Genomic DNA, 26,608 nt, shown 5'->3' on the forward strand with positions numbered 1-26,608 from the left:
TTCTCTTCACCTGACCTAGAATTCTTCTGCTTAAACCAAACAATTCAGAATTCAGTAGATGCCCACCTGTTTCTCTTCTAGGGACTCCGTGATCAACTAGGCAACATCACAGGTCTCTGTGAGTCAGACTATTCAATTACTGTTTGACTTTGTTATGGTACCTTACCTGCCTCGTCTTTGGTGATCAAGTGCTAGCAGCTCCCAGTGTAATTTCTGGTCTACAGAGAAGAGCAACCTCAAAGCTTTTCAGAGATGCAGAAATTCCCCTAAAAAGTTGATTCTCATAGGGTGAAAAGCATGTTCCCTGATCTCTCTCATGGTGGATAAGCAGATCTTACATGATAAAGCCACTCCTAACACTCCAGTCTTCCTAAACATTTGGATACTTTCCTCTACAGCATACCAAGGCAGCCCTGGCACTCGAACTTCATGTAGAGTAGGTTAGCTTACAGTCCAAGTTTCAGCCGCCAACGGTTAGAGCCTTTTCTAACCCCTCCAGTTACAACAGTGAATACAGAAGATCTCCTTACACATCTGTCCACATCAATAAATTCAGGCTGATTCAACTTTAAGCTTCTTCCATTATTATCCTATGCCTTCTGCCTACCCATCCCCTGGTGCTGGGTATCAAACCCAGGGCCTTACACATAATTAGGTAAGTACTCTATCCCGAACTGCACCCCCAGTCAATCCCATGCCCTTAATATTCATTCCCACACATATTCCAGATTTCTGCCTGCATAAATGCTGTGTTTTTAGTAACACAGCATACCTCATAAGGGATATCCCCATTCTAGTTATGGGTATAGAAGCAAAGAGGCAAACCCTGTGGAGAACCAGTAGTATCTTGCAAGGCCACTGCCGATTCTTCGAGCAAAATAGAGCCAACCTTGTCAAACAGCGGTAGAAGAACTGTTCTTATTGGCAAGCAAGACTGAAAAGAATTTGGAAACTCAGCATGTTAAGAATCTCTAAGACCACTCAGCACAAAATCTGTAGCAGCAAGGCTCCCCCAGCAATACAAAACCAGCATCTAGATAGATACATACATACATAAATATCTACATCAAGGTGGAGAAAGAATTTTTATGGATGGCAACTGCATTAAAGTCAACAACTAACAACATCTTCAAAATACTGTCAGCAGCACCTAATTAGGTTACATAATCTAGCCACGTTGAAAGAAAAGAATTAATTATCATACATAGTAAACCTTCAGATTTGTCAATCAAATATTACTTTCAACTATATAAAAAGCCTTTTAACAAGAATATCTTATTCATTTCAAAAAGACAAAATTTCAGTATGGACACTATGTTAAGTGAACAGGAGGCACAGTCCTTCCTCCAAGACTATTTGGAGCAAAAACTTTACTAAAAACACATCTTTCCTTGCCTACCACAGGACATTATCAGCAAGTTCTGACACTATGTCTATATTTAAAAAAAAATTTTATGTTCCAAAAATATGATCTTCAATTTTAAACAGAAATCACACTTTAAAATTGCACATTCTTATCAATGGCTTAAAATATATCTCCTGAATCATTTTTAATTTTAAAAACTTTCCTTTGGAGATTCATTCAGTAAGCACCTGTTCTTTGCCAAGTACCATTCAAGGCACCAGAATTAGATCATTGAATAAAATGATGATTCCCACCTTGGGAGCTCACATTCTGGCAAGATAACATCCTATGCAGCTCATTTCTCTCTGAACATAGTCAATGAAATGTTAAAAAGTATCAAATCTCCATGCCAGGGAACTTTCAGTCCTGAGTATGGTCTTTTAGCAGGCAGTTACATTATTAGCATAGACTGTGGTCTCTGCAGCATTGGTCCACTACCTACTAGCTGCATCACCGTGGCCAAGATACTTAATCCTCATCTGTAAAACAAAAATAATCACAACAACCCTATTAGATTACATAGACACTAAATGAGGGAAAATGTGTAAAGCACTTAGCTTGGTAGATAGAAGATATTCACTAATAGTAATAACTATTGTTTTAATTCAACTTCTAGAAAACCAGAAATCACTAAGGCAACAATGTGGGGGGGGGGGGAGACCAACAGCAACTTTTAAACCATTTTTATCCGGTTCATTTACTCCCTATATTACTACTTTCAAGAGTCCCTCCTCTATCCTTAACTGATTTTACATGACTTCTAGTTAACTTTTCAAAAAGTTACACATGATCTCTGTATAGTCCATGCACAACATCAATTCATTATGGATTTTGTACAAGCATGTTGTTAAGGGGCTTTGAATCTAATGAGAAAAAAAATTCCAAATTAGGCATGGTTGTGCACACCTGCAATCCCAGCAATTGGGAGGCTAAAAGAGGATCCCATGAGATGGAGGCCAGCTTGGGCTACATAGCAAAACCCTGTCTCAAAAAAAAAAAAAAAGTTGACATTTTCTGTAAAATTACAAGAGAAAATTATCTCAAGAAACTTAAGCATCAGAACCAGCAAATATGGACCTTGTAAGTACTTGGTTTTAATGCCTGAATAAGTAGCACTTTCATTTTCTAGTACCTGTATCTTTGCAGTTGACAATATTTATTAAGTTAATTCTCAACATAGCTAATTGCATATTATAAAAAATATAAGCGCAGTCACCTGAAATTGATTTCTTGTTTTTGTTAAAAGTAAGTCTCTTTCTTGGTTCAAAGTTTATATGGGGTCAATAACCACAGGAGGGCTGATGCCCACGCTTACAAGAGACTAGACTTAAGTGGTACACGATGCAAACTTTATTAACTAATATAACTATCCCTAAAGCAAAGAGGGAGGCTGGTGAAACACGTGTTCAAAGCTGCTTTGAAGGGATCAGTTTTGGAAAAGAATGCACTTATACCCTTAAGGTGCAAAGGTGTTGAGGCACAACCATTAATATGCACATGCATCAATCAACTATCCTAATCCACAGGTAGTTTTGACCCTAATGCCGGGGTGAAAGCCCAGGCACAGTGTGACACAGAACCACAGATGTTTCCAGTTTCAGTACAGTAAGGACTCGCTTCCACGTCCTCACCGGACATTTGGGGTGATGGTACCAAAGTCCAGCCAACAAAGCACTGCGCCCTGAGGTGTTTCTCAATAATATGCACGGACTGCCCCTTTCCACAGACTCTAACTTTAGGAGAATGACCTCCCTGTTGCATGGTATGGCATGGCTTTCCAAACAAGGCGGTAGAAAACTGTCTGCCAGTTCCTAAGGAGACGTTAAGATGTTGCTCATTTTCAAAACACTCAAACGGCAGGCATTTCCAGGCCTCTCCTCTACTGGCTTCCAAGGAAAGGAAGAGGATTAAGAATTACAACGCATCCCAATCAGTATCCAACTTCAATTTTACAACAGTGAAAAACAGTCCCCAAAAAGGATGTGCCAAGACTTCCGCACCACCGACGAGGGCGGGGTGACCTCTATCAGCCGCCCGGGTGATAGGGCCGGGAGTGTGGACGACTTCCTGGCAAGAGGTCAGATGCCGCCACAGCCCGAGGTGAGGTGCGATGCGCGCGGGGCAGTTTGCGGGGTTTGCGCCCAGGTCTGATTCCCGACACACGCCCGGGGTTAAAGGTGCCCTCTGGACCCTTCCCGCTGCCCCACACAGGTCTTGGGCCTAAGCTACCTCTTAGGACGTTGGGGACACCGCACACTCTGGACGACAGCTCCTCGGATGCCACAGCAGTGTCACTAGACAAAGCGACCTGCCCAAGAGTGGGCCAGGCTCCCCAAACCGCAGGACTCAGGTGGATGCTCGCTCGGCTCCACTGCCCCTGCCGCGCCCACTAGTAGTGTGCTCTGACCGCCCGTGCCTGCTCCGCGCGGCCACTCCACACGCAGCCGCACGCGCGGCACTATGGGATTCGTAGTTTCGGCGCTGAGGAAGCGACGCTCCTCGCCCGGGCGTCACATCACGTGATCAGCACATTCCCAGGAAATGACGAAACAAGGCACACCTTGCGCTGAGTCTGTTTCCGCAAACAGAATCGTGGAGGGCAGTGCGGGTAAGTGTGGTGGTCTGGCTCCACACCTTCCTTGCTTCTTTGTGTTTCAGCTTCAGGAGGAAATACAGCGAGCGCTCTGACTCCTGACCTGGCTCACCAAACATTAACCCTGTGGCTCCACTACTGGTCTCATGGGGGGATTGTGTGCCCCCAGTTGGAAGCAGAATGCATACTGATTGGGATGGCGGGCGCCATTGCTTCTCAGACCCCGCGAGCCGGGGGAGAAACCCGAAGCTGCTTCAGCCCGCATCCCTGGGGCAGCTCTTAGGAGTAGGTTGGACAAAGTGTGGAATCCAAAGGGCTCATTTTGTTTTGAGAGGCGCCTCAAACCTGAACCAGAGTTTGAGTTAGCGTTAGGCCGCGTCCATGACACAAGGGGATGAACTTGGCAGAGCTCTCTTCTCCCCTCTCGCGTGCTCTTGAGCCCGCTGTAGATTTTGACCAGCTTGAGCATTAGCCAGGCGGGAGAAAATGAAGCGGCGGAGAGACCCGGCTTGCTTGAGACTTGTGACTGCAAAGCCAGGTCGAATTGTCCGTGCCGACGTCAGTGGACGCTCCCTGTACCTTACACACCTTTCTCCAGGATTGGGAGTGAGGCGGCTCTCTTCTGTTTGGGGTATTGTCATCATTCCACCTTTTCTCTTGCTCTCTTCTTTTTTTTTTTTTTTTTTTTTGGCGGAGCTGGGAATCCAAATCGGCCTTGAGCACGCTAGGAGCACAAGCATTATACTATTGAGCTATAATACTTAGTTCTAATCAGTCTTATCCATTTCTGTAGTCGTCTGGAATGCTGTATTTATCATGTCATATCTGTGGAAGTAGTGCCCTGTGTGAATAAAATTCACACTTAAATCTCAGTACTAATTTTAGGCAATAATTACAGCTGATGATAATATGTAGCATTGCTTTATTTGAATGCAGAAGTCAGTTTCTTTCCTTTTAGGAAATACGTGGTGTAGGAGGAGAAAGGGATTTGATAATTTGGTTTCCTAGCTACTCATTTGAAGTAGTTCTGCGAATTACTTTTCTGGTGTTTTTTCAGGGATGGGGGTGGGGAGTTGTTTTTGTGTTTGGCGGTACTGGGAATTGAACTCGACCTGCTAGCCAACTGTAAGTCCTTCTACCTCCACCTCCAGAGTAATTGGGATTACAGGCATACACCAACATACCAAGTTAGTTTTTGAGATAGTGTCTCCTGACTTTTGCCTGCGCTGGCCTCTGTCCACTACCTTCCTACCTCTGCCTTCTCATTAGCTGGGACTGCAGTGTATGCCATCAGGTCCCCCACTTTTTCATGTTTTCATTCTCCGATTCAGTTCTTATTTGGCACTTCTTGTTATTTTGTTACCTCAAGTGGTGGGTAGTATCCCTTGAAATTCTTCCTGGCTCATAATGACTTGTTTTTACCTATTCTCTGAGGCAACTTGATGAGTTCTTTTTTCTTATGCAAAAAGTTTTAAAAATACATTCATTCTTTACAACTTCTGTGTTCTGAGTTTTCTAAATTTCACAGATTTTTTTGACTTTTGCTTTTACTTCACTTGGTTTGAATAACACAAGTTAACATTTTATTTCATTTTTGGGGGGTGTCAGTCAGTGCTGGGGTTTGAATGCAGGGCCTTGGGCTTAACTCCACAAGTGTGCTACCACTTGATCCATACTCCCGGTCCTTTTTTGCTTTATTTGTCAGATAGAGTCTTGCTCTTTTTGCCCAGGACTACAATCCTCCTACATATGCTTCCCACAAAGCTAGTATTACAGGCGTGTATCACAATGGTCTGCTTGTTTGTTGAGATGGGGATCTTGCTAACTTACTGCCCAGGCTGTCCTCCAACCATGATCCTCCTGATCTCTGCCTCCCAAGTAGTTGGGATTATAGGTATGAACCATCATGCTTGGCCTAACAATTTAATAGAACTTAGCTTTTTTTTTTTTTTTTTTTTTTTGGTGATACTGGGATTTGAACTCGGGGTCTAAACCTTGAGCCACTCCACCAGCCCTTTTTTGTGAAGGTATTTTTTTGAGATAGGGTCTGGTGAACTATTTGCCTAGACAGACTTAGAACCGTGAGCTTCCTGGTCTCTGTCCTGAGTAGCTAGGATTATAGGTATGAGCCAACTGCACCTGGCTCCAAGTTTATAGCTTCTTGAAGACATAATTCACATTGAGCTTTTCTGTAGTAGAAGTTCAGTAAATTTATTGAATGACTTAATAGACTATCATATAGTTCCTGTTTGATATAGATCTCTCAGTTCCTCCTTCTCATTTTACACATAGACCTAAGAACATACTTAAAAGAGACCTAATGATCACTAAACTGCAGGCTGAGTCTTGAAACTTGTCTAAAGCCATTCCTATTCTTCACTTTGTATGTAATTTGAGAACCCCATTATGAAATAAGGATTTCAGAAGTCCTTGTTGTAGTTAACTTTTGCATATTTTGTGACCAAAATACCTGAGAGAACAACTTAAAAGGAGGAAAGATTTATTTTGGCTCATGGTTTCAGAGATTTTAGTCCATAGTCCTTGGCTCTTTGATTCTGGGCCTGTGGTGGGCAGAACATCATGGCAGCATGAGTGTGCAGAGGAGCAGGCTGTTCACCTCATGGTGGCTGGAAGCAGAGAGGAAAGAAGTTACTGGGGACTGGGTGTAACCTTCAAAGGAACACCCCCAGTGACCTACTTCCTCTAGCTATGCCCCACCCCCTAGTTTCCAGGACCTCCCAATGTGCTACCAAATGAAAACCGAGCTGTCAACACATGAGCCCATGTGGGTATTTCATACTAAAACCATAACAATTCCCAAACCTTTCTGTTCTTGCTTACCTTAGCCTCTTAGACCAAAAGAAATGTCTTAACAGCTCCCTGTATTAAGTAGCTTAGTTCCAAGAATTTAATAGATATGTCCTAACAATTTTGTACCTGTATGATTAATTACCATACATAAATTGGGGAAAATAATAATACTTAATTTTTGATTGACCACAGTTGCTTTCTAATGGAATGTATGCAGCTGTTTGGTACTCTAAAGCTTGTATGATTTTGTAAGTAAAAATGTATGTCTTCACTTCATTTGTCAGTTTTAATACCCACAATGACTTTTATGATTATGATTGTAGTCATTTGGAGAAATTGTAATTACTACTGCTACAGATAATCCTCTATGTTGAGATTAAAACTTACAGTAGATCACTCAAATCAAATGACCAGGTTCTAGTTAAAATTGTTTTAAAGTCAGCATTAGTGATTTATAAGTAATGTCAAATTTTTACCTTTCTAGTGTTGGTTCATGAAGATTTACCATCATTCAAGTAACCAGAAATGGAAAATTCTACAAAAGCAGAAAAATATGAAAAGATGTCTCTTCAGTGGGGAAAAGCAACAGAAGGTTCTGAAGTAGAGTCTTCATTTAGTATTAATGATACCACGACAATGTCTGGGACTGGGCTTTCTGAAAAGACTCCTGTCTCTGAGCAAAGAGACACACCAGTAAAGAGAAAAGAGTTTGAAGATGGTCTTGTAGAAGAAAATTACGGGGAAGACACTCCATCTAAGAAAAGAAAGCATGATGTTGAAACTGTCCCAGAGGAAAAAGGTTCTGGTGATGATGAAGGCGTTTCAAAGAAAAGAAAACTGGAAACCAATGATTTTCCAAATGATGAGCCTTCCCCTGGACATGGCTCTCAGAAAAAGAGAAAAATAGAAGTGGAAGGTGTTCCTGAAAAGCAGAAAGTATGTTGAATATATTTTATTTGTAAAAAGGATATGTCATCTGGAAATTTGGACCAGTTGTAAAATTATGCTGATTATTTTTTGTTTGTTATTATCTAAATTTAGTAGCTTAAGAATGTTGTACTTTTTTGTGTGTGTGATCCTGGCGTTTGAATTCTGCAGTCTACCACTTGAGCCAGTCTTTTTTGTTTTGGTTATTTCTCTCCAATTTGTGCTTCCCCACCTAGTTGGGATGGAACTGTGATCCTCCCAATCTCAGCCTCCTTAGTAACTAGGATTATAGGCATGAGCCACCATGCCCAGCTTTTACTTTATTTTTTACAGTGCTGGGACTTAAACTCAGGACCTTGCACTTGTTTGGCAGGCCCTGTACCACCTGAGCTGCACTTCTAGTACTTCTGGTTATTTTTTTGCATAGGGTCTCACGTTTTATCTTGACCTTGGACCACAGTCCTCCTATTTAAGCTTCCCACAAACTGGGGTTGCAGTTCCACGCCACCACATTCAGATTACTCGTTGAGAATGAGGGTCTCAGTAACTTGCTATCCTCCTGATCGCTGTCTCCTGAGTAGCTGGGACTACAGCTGTGAACTACCTCACCCAGCCCAAGAATGCTCTACTTGTAATAGACACAAACTTAGGACACAAATAGGCTTTTAACTCTTAGAATTTAATTCTTGTGAAGTTGAAACTTGTGTTAATGAGATAATTTTAATTTTGTTTCAGAACTCTAATTTGACCAGAAAACTGAAAGCTAGTTTCTGTAGTTTGCTTTTTATTAAGATAGGAGTATGGAGTCTTTTTTTTAATCAAATGTTCCTTTTTTTTTTTTGTCAGATGTTCATTGCTCTCTCTCTTTTTTTTTTTGGTCTTCAGTAGTGAGGGTGATCACTTACAAGTGATAAATTTCAAAATCATACCTAGCTCTGTATTCCTTTATTAACGTAATTAAGCAATAATGTTTCTAAGTTCTTATTAATACTTAAGGTGATGCAGAAACCTGATAAGTAGCAGGGATATTGTGGAGCAAAAAATAGGAACTCTTTTGCCATATTGGAAAGGATTCTGAAGCAGAATCTGGAGTTGGAGAAAAAGAGAATACTTGAAAAAAATGAGTCAGATTTTACCATCATTCCTCAAGAGGAAAGTGGCAGAAAGGCCAGGCTTTTGTCATTTGTGTCCTTATAGGAGGAGCTTTTGTTTTAAAGGTAGTTTTCAAGTGAACACTTACTTTTCAACCTGTAAAATAAGTAAAAGATGAGGCAGTTTTGTTGAAAAGGAAATGGAGGAATCCAAAGCCCTTTGCCTTCTGTGCAATTTTTGTAGACTGCCTGGGTTTCTACAGAATGCAGATTGAAATTATTGCATATAATAGATGTCACTGACATTGAGTACAAGTTACTAAATTCTAATCCCTTTGTGTAAATTATCTTATTTAGTCCTCACAACAGCTGCACAGTAATAATAACATAATAATTTAATTGCTTATACTTGTATTTTATTTCCTTGTAGGAGCTCTATCCATTGACCGTTACATGTTAAATAAGTCAAAACTCTGGATAACTCCAAAGTTATACAGATGAAAGAACAAGATGAAGGTTTTTTGTTTTGTTTTTGTTCTTCAGAAGGAATAAGGCAAAACAAATAGCTGGATCTGGTGGTAATTAGTGTTAATTCTGTGTGTAATTCCATTTTGTGGGGTTCACTTCAGTAGCATTGCATCTTTTCATAGGTCAGGTGTTTTGAGGCTTTTTTATAAATATTCTCATCCTTTATTTTGTTCCTTCTGTTTGCAGAACCTGAAAGAAGGACACAGCTCAGCAGTGGCTGCCCACTACAATGAGCTTCAGGAAGTTGGTTTGGAGAAACGTAGTCAAAGTCGTATTTTTTACCTAAGAAACTTTAATAATTGGATTAAAAGTGTTCTTATTGGTAGGATTGGTTTTTTCCTTTTGGTTTAGTCTTTTAATCTTATTAATTGTGTGTGTGTGTGGTGGCAGGGCTGGGAATTGGAAACTAGGGCCTTGCAAATGCTACATCCACAGCCTTGGCTTTCTTTTTTTTTTTCTTCCCCAGTGTTAACTATTTATCAAGCTATTGAGTCTATTAATTATTTAGTGCACACCTTGGGTTTATAAAAGAACTGGAGCCAATACTAGGGCCTTGAGATACTTCTACTGATTACTTCTGGCTGACTGCATAGGATATTAATGGATGTTTACTTGATGTTAATCAAGCTTTCAAAAGGCAGTGTGCTTATTTATACTTATAATTAAGATTGCCTAATGCCATTATGTACATAATTATTTTATTCTCATAGTTCTGGAGCAATAGCATATCTTTGGGGGCAACATTTTATGGCAGTTCATCTTTGAAATTAAAATGGGAGTGAGTGGAGGAAATAGGATTTAGAATTTAATTACTGCTTTGTATATCTAGTACATTAAGAAGTCAGACTGCTAAGTTTAGAGAATTTTTAAGTTGATGTTGTTTGAAGTTTTTCATTTTTGCAGTACTGGGGTTTGAACTCGGAGTCTCAAGCTTGCTAGGCGTACTCTCCTTACCACTTGGGCCACTCCACTAGACTTTTTTTTGTGATGGATTTTTTTCTAGATAGGATATTAAGAACTACTTGCCTGGGCTGTAGTTCAAACGAAGATCCTCCTGATCTCTGCTTCCTGGGTAGCTAGGATTACTGGTGTGAGCCACCAGCACCCAACTGGTTTTTCCTAATAAGAGTTTTTTTGTTTTGTGTTTTTGGTTTTTCTAGCTACTGTAAGCAAAAGTGAGAATACTTTTTTTTTAAATTACACTAGAAAGAATAAAATGCTAATTGTGATTTCTAGTAGTTAATTTAGTAATTTTCAAATAAAATCTATTCTGAGAAGTATTAGAGTGAGAACTAACCAACTCTTTCCAAGTTTAATATGACATTTTTAACTGTTTTTTTTCTTTTCCTTTTTGCGGTACTGATGTTTGAACTCAGGGCCTCATGCTTGCTAGTCAAGTGCTCCACTACTTGAGTGATACCCCCACTCTCCAACCTCATTTTTTTGTTTTTTGTTTTTGTTATAATTATTCTTCAAACAGAATCTCATGCCTTACACCCAGCTTGCTTTTTGAGATAAGGTCTTTCTTGTGTTGGCTGGCCTTGATTCTCCTGCCTCCACCGCCTGAGTGGCTAGGATTGCAGCCATGGCCGCTATACTCTGCCCTCAACCTCTATTCTTAAGATTATATCTGCACCTCAGCTTTTCTCTTCGTTCTTTATTATCTTCAAGCAGATAACTTACCATTGGATATTTTAAGGATATTTTGTCATTTATTCTTTTTTTTCACTAAGTAAGTATTTTTTAGTCCATATTTTCCATGTTTTGCATGTATCATTTTTTATAATTAGGAAAATGGGTAGTAGTAGAGGCATAAGTCAGACTTAGCAAAAATTCTTGTACTCATATTCTCAATGCTCTGCCCCTCAGCTGTTCCAGTAACTCTCAGTTTTGCTATCTGCACCTGCCTTTCTGGTCCTAATGCAACCAGTGTGATCTGTGCTATCCTCCCTCTTGGCTTTTTTTCTTTCTCTCTTCAATATGTTCTGTTATTTTGTCTTTCATCTAGGTACTTACAGCTTAGTAATAGTTGAATATAATTCTTAAATTTGATATTTCTTTAATATCAAAAGGTATTAAGAAGGTTTGTGACAATTTCCCTTCTTGTTAGTCTTATCATGTAGAAATAAAAGATTTTAAATTATTTTTAATATTTCAATATTTGTCAGGCTGTTTTCTTAAGATTCATGACAGGAAATTAAATATGGAATTCTTGTGCTTCTATTGAAAATTGCTTACAGACTTAGGACGTGGTTCAGGTGGTGAGCACTGAGTTCAAACCCCAATACAGCAAAAAAGAAAAAAGGTTACTTTCAGACCTTACAGATATTACAAGTAGTTGTATAGAATATTTTAGCCACCAAAATAATAGCATACACATGAACTACAAAGTATTCAACTCTGAATTTAAAGATAGGGAGAGTAGACGTAGGATTCATCATTGCATCAAGTTTTAGAATTGTTAAATATTTGGTCGGCGGGGGGGGGGTCTTAGAAAATTAATAAGCCTTTATCTAGGCATGGTGGTACACACTTGTAATCCCAGTACTTGGGAGGCTGAGGCAGGAACTCACAAGTTCAAGGCCAGCCTAGGCTATATGGCAAGATCTTGTCTCAAAATGTATATGTGTGTTTGTCTTAATGAGACTTTAACTGATATTTGAACTTTTTGACTGTGATACTATTTGTTGGTTATTAATGTGATATGATAGATTGGGGTGTTTAAGAAATCTGATGATAGTGAAACCAAAAAGGTAGGTATCGTTTTTTGACTACCTCTTGTATTTCTTTTGATAGTAAGCCTGACTACTTTTATGAAAATGAAACACTAATATCATTCCATAACTATTTCAACTTACTTAGATTATAAGAAGTTAAACACCTAGCTATGGAAAGAAAAAGCTACAAAAAGTATGAATAATTAGTCTTGTCTTACCACAAGTGTTAACAACTTTTTGTAGTAGTTAGAATTTAAAATGTTTTCTACTTTTGGCTCACATTCTAAAAATAGTCTCTAAAAAGCTGTCTTGTCTTTGTAAAATATCACTTTAATGATACTTGAAATGTATATACTTTAGTGATAAAGGATCAAATTGATTGACTCTTGGTTGTATTTTTAAATATCATGTTAGAAATAAACTATACATGAATGTGTAAAAGTTTATATTACATGTCAAGCAGGTTAGTAAATTACCAAAAGTAACAGCATACACTTTAGTAAAAATGAAGATGAGAAAATTTATTAAGACTGATTTCTCTCTTAGGGGAATTCCTAGAAAAGGTACGACAGAAAAAAACCCGTGGTATCACTGTTTTGGACCTGGGATGTGGTAAAGGTGGAGATTTGCTCAAATGGAGAAAGGGAAGAATTAACAAGCTGGTCTGTGCTGGTAAGACAGGTGTTGGCATGGGAAAGAGTTTTTTGTGATCAGTTCAATGAATGGGAAATTAGAAGGGTCGCCTTACCAACTTGATACATAAGATACATGTTTTTAAAAATTAGCTGTAAGACTTTTTCTGGTGATTTTGTAATATGGTTAAATGAGCCTGGGTAACTTGTCCTTCCCAAAAGGAAGGAAGCTATCAGTAGTGAGTCATTTGTAAAAGATAAACTTGAAGTTTTCTACTGACCAACATAGGAAATTTGAACAACATAGGAAATTTGAACAAAAAGATTAACGATTAAACACACCAAAGGAAAAAAACACCTTCATTGTCCACTCTTGGAAGGTACTGGAACTAACTGTTCTGAAATTGGTAGAATAAGGAGAAGGAATAAAACATTCTTCTTGCCTCTCCAACATGAACAGTATTTCAAAGTAACCATATGATTGTAACAGGAAGTTCCTTTATATTGAGGAATAATAATAGAGGAGGAATGATAGAATAAGAAAATCACTGTCATCTTCGATGAAATACTAGATTGAGGCAACATTCTTAAAAAAAAAAAAAAAAACTGAAGCCGTAAGTGAAAAGTTGATAGGAACTTAATGAATGAACTGAGCACTTGAATGCAGGGATCAGTCTTAGCTATGAAGTGGGACCAGCAGATGTCCTGTTCTTTTTGACATGATGAGTTAGAAGAAGCACAACAGCATCACCTCCAGAGTTCTGCCTCAGTCAGTGGGTCTCAAAGTTTTGGTTTTGATGAGCCCTGTCTACACTTAAAAAATAAGAAGGCTTTTGTGTAAGTGGTTATGCCCATTGATGCCACATTTGAAAGTAAAGTTGAGAATTTAAAAGACATTAACTCATTAAGATAAAATTTAATGAGAATGCTGGTATCTTTATATTTTTGCTAGTCCTTTTAGAGTCTAGAATTATAGTAGACAACTAGATTCTCACAACTGCTTATGTATTCAGCATGTCATAATGTTATTTTGGTTGTTAAGTAGTTGTTAGATGAAGGCATTAGCCTTTTCAGATGATTATGGATATTCATCTTTATTCCATGCCAAAAAACAGAAAGTTTCAGTTCCTTAAAGATTAGTATAATATGGAATCTGAAGCTTTATTTACAAACTCTTTATACTTTGTTACATTAAAATCCATTGGTCTACGGTTAGCTGAAGATATACAGATCTTCTAAGTGTTTAATGTCACCACCAGTCAGAAAAGTCTTTTAAGTATTAGGGAAATGTTCATCCCATGGTGGCTGGTACACATTTTTCAAAATTGTTAATTTTCACTTGAAAGTGAAATTTTATCTTTGATAACAAATTCCATTATTTTCCTTGAAGTTAAGCAGTGTTCATTTTCAAGAAAATTTGTGCCAGCTATTCAAGGGTGCATAACCATAGTTTTATCAGTCATTCTTTAAAATCAGTGAGAAAAGTGGTCGGTGTAGCTCATAACTCACAACTCAGGACAGTCACATCAAGTACTGTTCTTTGGGAAGACCATTGCACTTTGCTATGTAGCAGAAGTGTTTTGTTACTTCCATTTTATCACATAGAATATTAAAAGATACACATTCATGAGCCAAGATTTAACAGAATTAATTTTTACTGCTTTATCAAGGATATTCTTAAATGAAACTGTTTTTTCCCATTACTGTGTAATGATGAATATATTACATATCTCAGTGCCATTTTGTGCTGCTGTTTTGTATTCTTGATAAGTTACTCATCATTGTTTTTGTACCACCAGTACAAATCTCAAAATAGAAACTTGGTATTACCAAAAGTGAACTTACAGTTTTATAATTCAAATTGGAATCTTACCTTTCTCCTTTTAACTTCAAATAAGGATTTAAAAATCATACTAGAACTTTTCTGGTATTAATTAATACCTATTAAGAGTCACATACAAAAAAAGGAAACCAGTTCCTTTGGAAAATCAATAGAACAGTTGCACTGTAACAAAGAAAGACTTTTGTTTTAAAAGAAATGGAGCCTTTTTCTTGTACTAAGGCTGGATTTCATGCTAGTTTTTTGAGATCAACTGATTCTTTGTTATACTTACTAATACCCTTCCACCCTTCCAGATATTGCTGACATTTCTGTCAAACAGTGTCAGCAGCGGTATGAAGACATGAAATATCGTCGTGATAATGAATATATTTTTAATGCAGAATTTATAACTGCTGACTGTTCAAAGGTACAGTGTTTTTTATTTTTAATTTGTTTTGTTTTGAGATGTTGAAGATCAAATCCAGGGCCTTGATAGGCAAGTATTCTACCACTAAGCTATATACCACTAAGCTATACCCCATTTTTAAAATCAATTCATTTGTTAAAATGTGCTTTGAAACATTAAAAAATCTTAAGAAAGAGTGGGCATAACAGGACACATCTATAATCCCAGCCACGTGGGAGGCAAAAATGGGAAGATCATGGTTAAAAGATTAGAGAGGCTGGGGGCATAGCTTAAGTAAGATAGTGCCTGCCTATGAGGCCTGGAATCCAAACCCGAAAGAAAAAAATGTAATGGGCTGGAGGCATGGCTCAAGTGGTTAGGTACTACCAATAACCCCTGAACATGGTGGCCCATGCCTGTAATCCCAGCTACACAGGAAGCAGAGATAGGAGGATTGCCAGTTTAGGCCAATCTGCGCAAGTAAATAGACCAAGAAAGGGCTTTGGGGTGTGGCTCAATTGGGGCCCTGAGATCAAATCCCAGGAACCGCCCTTCCCCCATCCCAAAAAAAGAAAAAAATCTTAGGGGCATGCATTTTCAGTTTCAGCTAAATTCTCTCCAGCAACTTACTGGTTCTTCTGGGAGTTTTTTCCTTTTAAGTAACTGTGACTTTTTGATTTGGACATTTGTAATCTAGTCCATTATCTGTGGAGGGATTGGTTCTAGGACTCCTCACCTATTCCAAAATCCACAAGTGCTCAAATCCCTTACATAAAATGTCATAATTTTTACACATAACCCTGCTCACGTCCTCCTGTGCACTTTGTCATTTCCAGATGGAAAAGATACATAAATAGTTGTTACAATGTTCAGGGAATAATGACAAAAATCTGCACAGGCGTGTGTAACCTCTCTCTCTCTCTCTCTCTCTCTCTCTCTCTCTCTCTCTCTTTCTCTCTCTCTCTCTCTCTCCCCCTCTCCCTCCCTCCCTCCCTCCTTCTTCTATTTTCAATCCATGTTTGGTTGAATCTGCTGATGCAAAACCTAAAGATATGAAGGATTGACTTTATTTTGAAGTAGAAATGAATTTAACAGTGTATTTTGCTCACCTTGTAACTTGGGAGAGTTCACAAAATCTCAGAATCTTTTTGCTTTTTCCATGTTCATCTGTTTCTGAATTCCTTAACTATGAATTGAAGTCTCACTGTGAACTTAATGTTCTTTGTCTGACTTGTTAACTTATTTAAATATTGTAGATACCTTTAATCAGTTGTATGTGTTTCATCTGTAGTTTTGATATCATATTACTTTGGCTCCCAAGAAAAGCCAAAGGAAAGGCTTAGTACTGTATGTGACTGGCCATTATTAACATGACTTAGGAGTCCCTAGACTTTGGAGTTAGAATGAAAATAGGAATCAAGTTATTATTTTAAGCAGAATAAAAGGATGACTTCTTTATGGCCCTTATTGCACATAACAAGGGATAGAATAGGTTGAAGACTGATGAAAATGATAGATTGGTGGTAAGGCATGTCTGCTTTTATTTTGAGAACCCTAAATTCTGGTAATTCATTTAATAAAAAGTTTTGATTTGTGTTGAAATTACTTCAAAATCTTAGTCCATTCATGTTTGTTTCAGGAACTTTTGGTTGATAAATTTCATGAACCAGAAATGTGCTTTGACATCTGCAGTTGTCAGTTTGCTTGTCATTACTCCTTTGAGTCCTCTGAGCAGGCTGACATGATGCTCAGAAATGCTTGTGAGAGGCTGAATCCTGGAGGCTATTTTATCGGCACCACTCCCAATAGCTTTGAACTGGTGTAAGTACTTTGAAATACATTGTGGTTTACAAAATATTCAGTATTCAGCTTAAAGTATTAAGTTGCAAATGTTTATTACAACTAGAGTTTATAAAACATGCCATTCAGTCTTGTAAGTGCTGAGCACATACTATATTTGAATAAAGGCCCCAAGATGAACTTACATGTAAGTTGGAGATGGAGGTGGCATTGACCCAGAAGCTATGGTGGTAGGTAAACTGCTGAGTGATACCTTCCAGCCTGATACTATTGGTGAGATTGTAATGATCTTTTAGTACATTGCTCTTAAAAGTAGCTTGAATCCTATTAAAAGTCTGATCAGGAGTCTTTAAAATGCAGCATGTAGCTGTCACTGGTGGCTCTCACTTGTAATCCTGGCTACTCGGGGCAGAGATAGGAGGATCTTGGTTCAAAGCCAGCCCAGGCAAATACTTCGTGAGACCCTATCTCAAAAAAACCCTTCACAAAAACGGCTGGTGGAGTGGCTCAAGGTGTAGGCCATGAGTTCAAACCACAAAAAAAAAAAAATGCATCGTGTAATTTCTCATCTGCATAATAGTACCAAAATAAGTATACTGATCGCAGTTTTAATCTTTATATTTTGATTGGGGGATAACCCTAATAGAAGACGTCTTGAAGCTTCAGAAACAGAATCATTTGGAAATGAAATATATACTGTGAAATTTCAGAAGAAAGGAGATTATCCTTTATTTGGCTGTAAATATGACTTCAACTTGGAAGGTGTTGTGGATGTCCCAGAATTCTTGGTCTATTTTCCATTGCTAACTGAGTAAGAATGTCATTAATATGTTACTTTTTTTTTTTTGGTCTTATGAAGAAAAGGGGGAAAGTTAATATTGTGACTCATCCCATATTTTAAATGAAGCCCAAAGAAAAAGTAACCTCATAAAAAAGATAGTAGCATATCCAGGATTGCTGCAATAGGCCTCTTACAGTCTAACTTACATAGTTTTCTCTCACTCTTGGAAATTTATATTACCCTGTGGGTAAATAAAAGGAGCTAATTCCCTTCAACTTGTAACATAAGATACCTGACCTTGCAGGTAGCAGGAGCTCCTTTTTAAGTGAATTCAGTAATTGGTGATACATAATAAGTCTTCATAGCTCAAAGATGGTCCTTTTCTCACAGAGATATCAAAAATTGTTTGCACTTAGTATCGTTTTGAAATTGACTGAGTCTTATCAACAGTCTTGATAATAAAATCCTTATTCAGGAATGTATTCCCCCTTTGTACTTGACCGCTGCAAACATAGCAAAACTATCTGCAAAATTAAATAAAAAGATGGGAAGGGGCTGGGGGGCATAGCCTCAGATGGTAGAGCGCTTGTCTACTGTGCATGAGTCTTAAAGAAGGAGGTACTTAACAGCTGTTTTCAGTGCAGCTGTAGGAGATCAAATTAAATAAAATGAAATAGATGGGAAAATGTTCCCTCTAGCTGTTTCCACAGCCCACTGTCTTTGATGTTACTTCTCATTTGTTACACTAACAGGGAGAGCTGTCTGCTGCCTGTTGGCATTCAGAACGCTTCTTTACAGGCCTGTATGTAAAGAAGTATGTTACTAGTATGTTACTCTTCTTTCATTTGTGTTGCTTTTGTACTTACGAAGGAAATTGTAGCTATGTTCATTAAGCCCAGAAGATGTCACTGTAGTCATTGCAAATATAGGCTATTAAGGGATTATAAATATTTTGAAAGCCTTTTCATTAAGTAATGTTTTTTGGACAGAATGGCAAAGAAGTACAATATGAAACTAGTCTACAAAAAAACATTTCTGGAATTCTACGAAGAAAAGATTAAGAATAATGAAAATAAAATGCTGTTAAAACGAATGCAGGCCCTAGAGGTAAGTATCCAGAAAAGGTATAAAAATTGCAGGTCATAGTGAACTCGTTTACGTGTTTTTTAAGATCCTGTCAAAGCTAGATGTATTATGCGGATCATCATTATAAACGTTCTGGATTCTCTAGTTCCTAGACAGAGCTTGATACAGAAGCTTTCCATGGTGGGTAGTCAGTAAATTCTTGGTGAATGAATGAGTGATACTGTTATCAAATTCTGTTTTCTAGGTAGTACTGCTTTAAAAATAGGGTTTCTCAACCTCAGGACTATTGACATTGTGGACTGGAAAGATGCTGTTCTGTGCCCTATAGGATACCATAGCATTCCTGGCTTCTACCTACTAGATGCCTGCTATAGCGCCCCTGTGCCCCAGTTGTGACAGACATGTGCATATGTCCCCCGGTAGGTAAAATTACTACCAATTGAGAACTGCTTCTTTACAACAGTGCCCTATGATTACACCAGTAGTTTAGAACCATCCTGGCCAGGGTCCAAGGCAGGCTCATACCATGCATAATTTTGTTCTTCGAATATATTGAGGTGAGACCTCTTTGCTTCTCTTGTTGCAGCAATGATAGGATTGTATGCAAGCTTCTCAACATAAAGCCATTGGCTGCTTTCCTTTTTTCCTTTATCATGTGGTATTTAACTAGATAGATCTAAAGTATTCAGTGAGCATGTTTGTATTCGTCAGAAACTGAGTAGCAGAATATAGTCATCACATGGGCATTACATTTAAGAGGATTCATTCAATTTGGAAGTACTTAAAAGTACCCCATTTTATTTATCCTTGTAATTATCCCATGAAGTAAACAAAGCAGTCACTGTTCATGTTTTTTTAAATGGGCAGCCTTAGGCCCAGGGAGGGTTGATTGGAAGTCACATATTATTAATTATTTTCTTCCATCTATTTTCTTTTTTTTCCCCCTTTTTCATGATACTGGGGTTTGAACTCCAGGCCTCATGCTTGCTAGGCTACCATTTGAGCCATTCGACCAGCCCTTCTTCAGTTTCTATAGGTGGCAGTCGGATGTCACTTCCTGTTGATGTTGTGTCCATACCCACTCTCCCATCTTATGAGTGGGAGGATCTTCTTTAAATCCTTAATTGTCTTTTGAAACCAGTAATCAATAAAATGTTTGTTAGCTATATTTCCTATATTTTAGAATTAGGAATGTTTTTATTTGCTTTGTATTAGGAGTAGGAGATTATTTTTATGTTTCTTGAGCAAGAGGAGAAAACCAGAAACTCTGTGCACAAGTTCCCCACACCAGCACACCTTTGTGCATTACCTCTTCTGACGGGGCTTTGCATGCATAACAATCAGTCATGTATATTTCTCCTAGCATATAGGCAATGAATTCATTGTTATCATTCATTTTAAAGTGTACTTAGAAATGGGATGACAAAACAAGGTCTTTGTGGTATATTAAAGACACAGACATACAATGTAAAAGTAGCTGTTATGAAGAAGCATTAAAAGTGCAGCAAGTATATAAAAGGGCCTTGAGAAGACAAGTAACAGTAAAGGCAGAGAAGCATGAGAGAGCAGGGGATGTGTGAGAAGTACTAATAAATTTTGTATTTCTTTAATACATTGCATGTCCAGTCTTCCTCTTCAGCCTACTCCTCCACCCCATCCTGCCCTTGAGTTGTTACCTGTGACTGTGGCTGTCTGGTGGCAAGTTTGAAAAAGTCTTTTTTCCCCTTATTTCTTGACCAAGTTCCTTTTGTGGGCCTGTAAAGGATACAGAGCAGCAGGACAGGGCATGTCCCTGTAAGAGTTAGGACATGAGTTAGGTGGCATCAGGGAGGATGGTTTGGGATGGATATTGACACCAGAGATGGAAAAAGCAGTCAGTATCAGTATGCCACTGCTTTAGTCCAGGTCAGAGATTCAAGTGGATCTCCTTCTTTATATTTGTTATAAAAATGTAATTTCCTAAAGTATCCATCCTTCAGCTAGTCCAGGGTTTCAGGTTTCCCAGAGGCTTCAGCAGAGGAAGGATGGAAGGATGTAGGCCAAGGAACTGTAGTCAGGACAGCCTGACACCCACCTTCTGTTTTCACCAGTAAAGTTACTCTGGGAACTGTTCTGGAGAAGTTAAATCCTTTAGCAGAGATCCTAGATACGCATTTTAGTGAGTTTGAGGGAGGAGAAAAAGTGATCAGTTTTGTAGCCTTGTTATGGATTAGTTGGTCTTTCAAAATGACCAATGGAGGAAAAGGAGGAAGTAGCCACTGATAGGCAGATAATCCCATAGTGGGATGAGCTGGAGAACATTTACAACAGAATAGTTTGACAACCATTCAGAATAAAGTTCTGAATCTTTGCAATGCAGTGATACTACTATTATGGGATTGAAATTCAGAAAAACTTGGGTTAAGATGTGATAAAAGTAAAGTTGCTACTGCCGGCACTATGGAAGTCCTCAGCGCAATACTTTTCTTGTTTGTTTTGGTTTTGTAGTTTATTTGACTCAGGGGCTTGCTGTGCAGCCCAGGCTGGTCTTGAACTCACTAAGTAGCCTAGACTAGCCTGGAACTCGATCCTCTCATCCTCCCAAGTGCTGGGATTATAGGCATCTGCCACCATACCCAGCAGCTCTGCACTTTTTAAACAGCAAATAAATACCTTAATTTTCCATGTTCAAACATATGGTAAGATATTTATAAAAGAAATGGCAAAAAGAAGAGAGCAACGTAGACATTCCTACATCATTTTCTTAAAAGTTCCTTAGGAAGACCTATTTTTTTTTAAATTAGATTATATTCATTGTACATTGTGACAATTCCAAACAGGCTTATATTGTACATTGGTTAGATCACCCCCACCAAACCTAGGTTTTAAAGTGGTTCCTTCCTGCTTGGTTTGTTGTAATATGACAAAGGGATTGTAAAGAATGTGTAACGTATATAGGGAAGAGTGTTATTTTATTAAATATTTATGTAATTTATTATGCTTTGAAGTGTATGTATTAAAAGGTAAGACATTTCACAGTATAGGGATACTACTTTAAATGGGTTAAATAGCACTTGAGGTAATTTGAACCTTTTTTTTTTTTGCAGAATTGAGATTTGAATTCAGTACTTTGCACCTAAGACTCAGGTTTAACACTTGAGTCACACCCTTAGCCCTTGAGGCACATATATATATATATATATATTTTTTTTCTTGACCCTTCACATTCTAACATAAATTTGGGAACTGCCTAGATTTTAGAAACTAAATTATTTTCCTATTCGAACTTCACTTTCATTACCTTAAACAAGGTTCTCTTTTGTATTGGCTTTTTCATTTATATTATTTCTAATTGCTATTTATGTGGTCATTGAATTGCCATTGTGTTAATATTTTGATAATGACTTTAAACTTTGTATTATAACAGAAACCCTTGCCTAGCAGTCAAGATGCAGTTTGTTGTGAAATGGTCCTTGGTTGGGATTAAATTATGTACTATGTTCCAGCTGTAAATATTCCAAAATTGTGATAAGAGTTGGCCATAATAACCTGCTTTAAGAGAGGATTCCCTCCTCTTTTTTCTTATTTCAAAAGTATGTGTAGTTTATAGTCCTGAAATAATACTTAGGGAAATAATACTTAAGGATGTTATTTTGATTAAGTAAAAATGATTTTCTGTGTCAAGTTCTGAGTTACAGATTATAGTAATCTCTTAACTAGGAATTTCATTTGCTTCCTCAGCCATATCCTGCAAATGAGAATTCTAAACTTAACTCTGAAAAGGCAGATGACTATAAACATGCAGCAGAGTACATGAAAAACAGTCAAGTAAGGTTACCCTTGGTAAGTTCTCATTTTTTAAAGTATTTTGTAGGAAAGCATGCATTATGTGGAAATTTAGGTGATGATTTCACTTGTTTACCAAACTTGGGCCCACTGAATTATACTCAGATGTGTGACAGCCTGTTGGTTATAATGGCTTTTGATGTCAAAAAACATAGAATAAAACTGGTTCTAGTGAGCTAGGTATGGAGCGCTATGTCTGAGGCAACAGCAAGATTCACTGCTCTCTTAGGCACTGCTGATGGTGTCCCAGAGACAGAATTTAGAACTTTATGAACTTAAGTAGGGAAGTGAGAGAAAAGCGCATCTTCCTTTGTACTCATTTCTGTGTGGAAGTTCACAGTTTTAAAAATAAGAAATATGACAGTACCACAGTGATATTAGCAGCTGTGACTTTGTGATATTTTCATAGCACATTTCAGCTAATGTCCTTTACTTTGAGGGTTATTTGGTGGTACTGAGGTTTGAATTCAGGGTCTTGTGCTCGACAGACAAGTGTTCCACCACTTGAGCTATGTCCCCATCTCTTTTCACATTTACTCACTTTTCCAGTAGGATCTCACATTTGTGCCTTGCTGACCCGGACCACGGTCCTCTTAGGTATTTATGCTTCCCATGTAACTGGGATGATGGGCACTCGTCACCACACCAAGCTTTTCTTCGTTGAAGTGCTAGCTTGTGAACTTTTTTATCCAAGCTGGCCTCAAACTGAGGTCCTCCCAGTCTCTACTACCCAAGTAACTAGGATTACAGGCATGAGCTACCATGCCCATCCCATATTCATCACTCCTTCAAAATTACATCAGACCCTAGAACTTGTTAAGTCAATGCCTGAGCAAAGCAGCACATATATTACTATACTAAAATGTTTAATTTCTTTGGTAGCTGTAATTCATTTCCTTTGTATAATATGTACTTTATTTTGTGGTTCCTTTAGAAAAACAAAAATGTTATTCCCTCCTCCAGTGCTATTTGATGTTTCAAGATAGGCATTTTAGGGGCTGGAGGTATCACTCAAGTGGCAGAGTGCCTACTTTGCAAGCATGAAGCCCTAAGTTCAAACTAGTCCCACAAGAAAAAAAAAAGACTAATTGTTTCATTTTTCAAGTTAAATCTTGTAAATGCTTTTTCTCGTTATATTCTCTCTCTCTCTCTCTCTCTCTCTCTCTCTCTCTCTCTCTCTCTCTCTCCCTCCCTCCCTCCCTCCCTCCCTCCCTCCCTCCTTATTATATACATTCACCTTTTTGGCAGAAGGACAAAAGTCACAAATGTCACTAGAAGTTAATCTCATTGATTTATATGTCTAGATCATAATACTATTAACAGTAAATTGTGTTGTTACAGTTAAGTTAGGGGATTTTGACTATTTTGATCTACTATTGAAAAAGAAACATGTTTATTTCCATGTTGAATTTGGTTTTCTTTTTTAATTTTAGGGAACTTTAAGTAAGTCAGAATGGGAAGCTACAAGTAAGTATGTAATCAGTGCCAATTAACTGACAATTTCAGAGATTTCTGTTTCAAAGGATCATTAAAATTTGAGAACTTCTGACACATTTTGGGTTGTGTTTGTATACACAGATACATCTGTATCCCTATAGATGTCTAATCCCCCTTTCTAGCATAACTGTAGTGATAGAGAAAATGTATAAACACATGCTGGCTCTTGCTCAGCGTAAACTTTCATAAGCGTACATAGACGTTCCGCTGCCTGCTTGTTACTAAACAGCTATCTCTATTGGATGTCTTTACCTCACAATTCTGTTGAAATTTTTGGATTATGAGACACTTCCTATATTTTATTTAATTTTGACCACTCTGATGTTGACAGTGAAGGTAGAATCTAGAAAATTTAACGAAGCAGCAGTAAGTAGGGGCTCTTGGAAGAATATGTGATTGAAAACAAACATGATACAAAGATATCCGGAAGTGGGGCTCACGTCTTCAGAAGAGAACTCAGAGGCCTGGCAGATGTGTGAGGTGCTGACATTGAGGAAGTTACCTCACAGAGTCTAAGTGATGATCATAATTCCCTTACACGGTACCCTAAGGATCTAAATGGTAATTCTCACCATCATTTAAATGTTTGCTAATTATGTTGAATGCGCAAGTGGTAACAGGGATGAATGTTGAGCGTTGACTTACATGGAATTCATGAAAGGACTTGAGGATATAAAAAGGCAAACAAGTTTCTGCCTTCTAGAATTAAATGGAAGAAACAGACACAACTGTACTGCCAGGCAAAGTTTTAAGTGCTAAAGATGAATGGAGAGTTTAATGAAAACTAGTAAAATCTGGGAAATAAGTGGTTAATATTGAAGTGTCTAGTGCCGTTCTAAAACTTGTCATTTGTCGTAACTCATTTAATTCTCACAACTGTATAAGTAGACTGTTACTTATTATATTCTCTTTCACAGATGAGAAAACAGGTGAAGAATTTTGCTTAGATCACAGACTAACCTTTGTGGTTAGCTAATCTAAGTAGCCCATTCTTAACTACAGACTTAAGGAAGTCCTTGCTATAAGCAGAACTTGCAAATAAATGTTTGCGTTATAAAGGGGAGTGAGTTACTACTAATTTCATCCCTGAAACCAGACTCTTTAACATCTTAGTGGTTTTAAGTGACCCTAAGTTAGGACAGTAGAGACCAAAAGGGCTGTTTGTAGTGGCTATGGGTAGGTAGGGTGTGGGGTTTGGCCAGTCTGCACTGCAGAAAGGTCACTTGGAGTAGGGGACCAGGTAAATAAAGCCCTGCCAGCCATTTCACAGTCTGCCAGCTTGCTTCTGAGTACTATAAACAGCTTTGATTTTTATACTTTTAGTTTTTCTTAAACTACTTTTGGAGTTTTTTGTTTGTTTTAAGAGCTATTGAATTGGCTTTTCCATGGACTGATGTCAGTATTATACTAGGAATTCATTTTGAAATAAATAGAAATGATCCCTTGTCTAATGAATCAAATAATAGAATTTTTAAAAATCAATGACGTTTTTCTTCCTCAAAAGCTGTTTGAGAGACTTAAGAATTCTCACCAAGTTATGAACAGAACTAAGATTGTTTTTGCTTATCCTGAGGAGGTAAAAAATTAAACTCTAAATTTTATTTATTTCCTCTTTAGGTATTTACTTGGTTTTTGCCTTTGAGAAGCAGCAGTGAGCACCTAGACAATCACCCCAGAGCATCACTCCGTCCTGCACAGATTCAGGCAGTCCATCTCAGATAGATTTGACAGCTGTTTGTTTTAATAGGAAACGAACTCTAAATGTGCAAGACGTTGCTGGAAACTCCAGTGCATAAAGTCAACATTTATTGTCTGATAGATTAACTTTGTATATATAAGAGTGAGTTGGGACCTTTGTCTTTAAAAATCTATTTTTGAGTAGTGTTCTAAAAATTCCATTTGCCTCTACTGTCTTAGCTCATAAAAACTATAATATTGCTTGTTAAAGCAACTGACCTCTGCAGTGCTGTGATTTCTTGAGTGTGTGTTTACAAAGCTGAATTTACTACAGCTGTAAAATTGGTAAGAGCATACTGGCTTGCCAATTGCACTCATTTTCATAGTTTTGTTGTGTGGTGTTTTTGAAGAGTAAATGGATTGTGTTCTGTAAGTTTGAATGTAAGTGTTCAGTATATATCGTTAAAACCACAAGTTTAAAACTTGTTTAGATGGTCATAAAAGTTACTTGGCTAGAATTTTATCAGTTTATTGAATTTCGATAAAATACTGCAATTCTGGAACTATTCAGAACATTTTAGATGGCAGCATAGAATTATTTTGAAAGTTTTTGGTTTTCTCTTAAGACTTTCTTACCATAGTGATATAATTAATGTAACCAGTTATCCTGCTTGTAATTAGATACGTTTAACTTTTTCTTCGTTGAGCAATGATGCTGTATTTAACTCAAGATTTAGTGAAATTCTCTCTGTGATAAACCTAGGTTCACATGTGCACATGTAACTGTAAGGAAGTGATAGACTTTGGATTATTTTCACTGGTGTTAGAGCCTGGTGACAGATGCTGTGTGCTCTCTCTAGCCCAGAGTCAGCAATGCCTGTTGCCCTGTTATACCATCAGTGCTTTATACCAGGGCCATTGTCTAATCACCATTCAGCAGTCTTATTTGCCATTTTGGAATCATTATAATTGTCATTAAAATTGTCAATTGTGTAATTATTCTTCTAGAA

General features: G+C 37.9%; 2 protein-coding genes across 5 annotated transcripts in view; one reads left to right on the plus strand and one right to left on the minus strand.

Annotated features, from left to right (window-relative positions):
* Fam210a (family with sequence similarity 210 member A) overlaps positions 1-3,868 on the minus strand; it is a 54,117-nt gene extending 50,249 nt beyond the window's left edge. The window contains exon 1 of one of the 2 annotated variants that reach the window (XM_074070398.1): positions 3,635-3,868. The gene's annotated coding sequence lies outside the window, so the exon portion shown is untranslated. The remainder of the gene's footprint in view (positions 1-3,634) is intronic. The other variant, XM_074070397.1, reaches the window with a different exon arrangement.
* Positions 3,869-3,883: 15 nt separating this feature from the next.
* On the plus strand, positions 3,884-26,608 carry Rnmt (RNA guanine-7 methyltransferase). 3 transcript variants are annotated; one of them, XR_012447156.1, is made up of 11 exons: positions 3,884-4,013; positions 7,294-7,745; positions 9,542-9,677; positions 12,619-12,744; positions 14,841-14,953; positions 16,572-16,753; positions 17,379-17,543; positions 18,503-18,620; positions 18,844-19,018; positions 22,320-22,421; positions 23,858-23,894. XR_012447156.1 is itself a non-coding variant. In XM_020184538.2 (11 exons), the coding sequence occupies exons 2-11, from the start codon at positions 7,335-7,337 to the stop codon at positions 25,574-25,576; spliced, it is 1,425 nt and encodes a 474-aa protein (XP_020040127.1). In that variant the 5' UTR covers positions 3,884-4,013; positions 7,294-7,334; the 3' UTR covers positions 25,577-26,608. The 3 variants fall into 3 exon arrangements, 2 of the variants coding, with proteins under 2 accessions (XP_020040127.1, XP_020040128.1); XM_020184538.2 differs by lacking the exon at positions 18,844-19,018 and adding an exon at positions 25,539-26,608 and having other exon boundaries at positions 23,858-23,891; XM_020184539.2 differs by lacking the exons at positions 3,884-4,013; positions 18,844-19,018 and adding exons at positions 4,053-4,629; positions 25,539-26,608 and having other exon boundaries at positions 23,858-23,891.

Source organism: Castor canadensis, chromosome 4 (genome assembly GCF_047511655.1).
Source record: "Castor canadensis chromosome 4, mCasCan1.hap1v2, whole genome shotgun sequence".
NCBI classification, from domain to species: Eukaryota; Metazoa; Chordata; class Mammalia; order Rodentia; family Castoridae; genus Castor; species Castor canadensis.

Bases quoted from the DNA above. Each gene is read 5' to 3' on its own strand.
- Rnmt (XM_020184538.2), top strand. From the start codon at position 7,335: ATGGAAAATTCTACAAAAGCAGAAAAATATGAAAAGATGTCTCTTCAG. The intron at 14,954-16,571 runs GTACAGTGTTTT...TGTTTGTTTCAG, and splicing joins TAACTGCTGACTGTTCAAAG to GAACTTTTGGTTGATAAATT. The intron at 22,422-23,857 runs GTAAGTTCTCAT...TTTTAATTTTAG, and splicing joins GTCAAGTAAGGTTACCCTTG to GGAACTTTAAGTAAGTCAGA.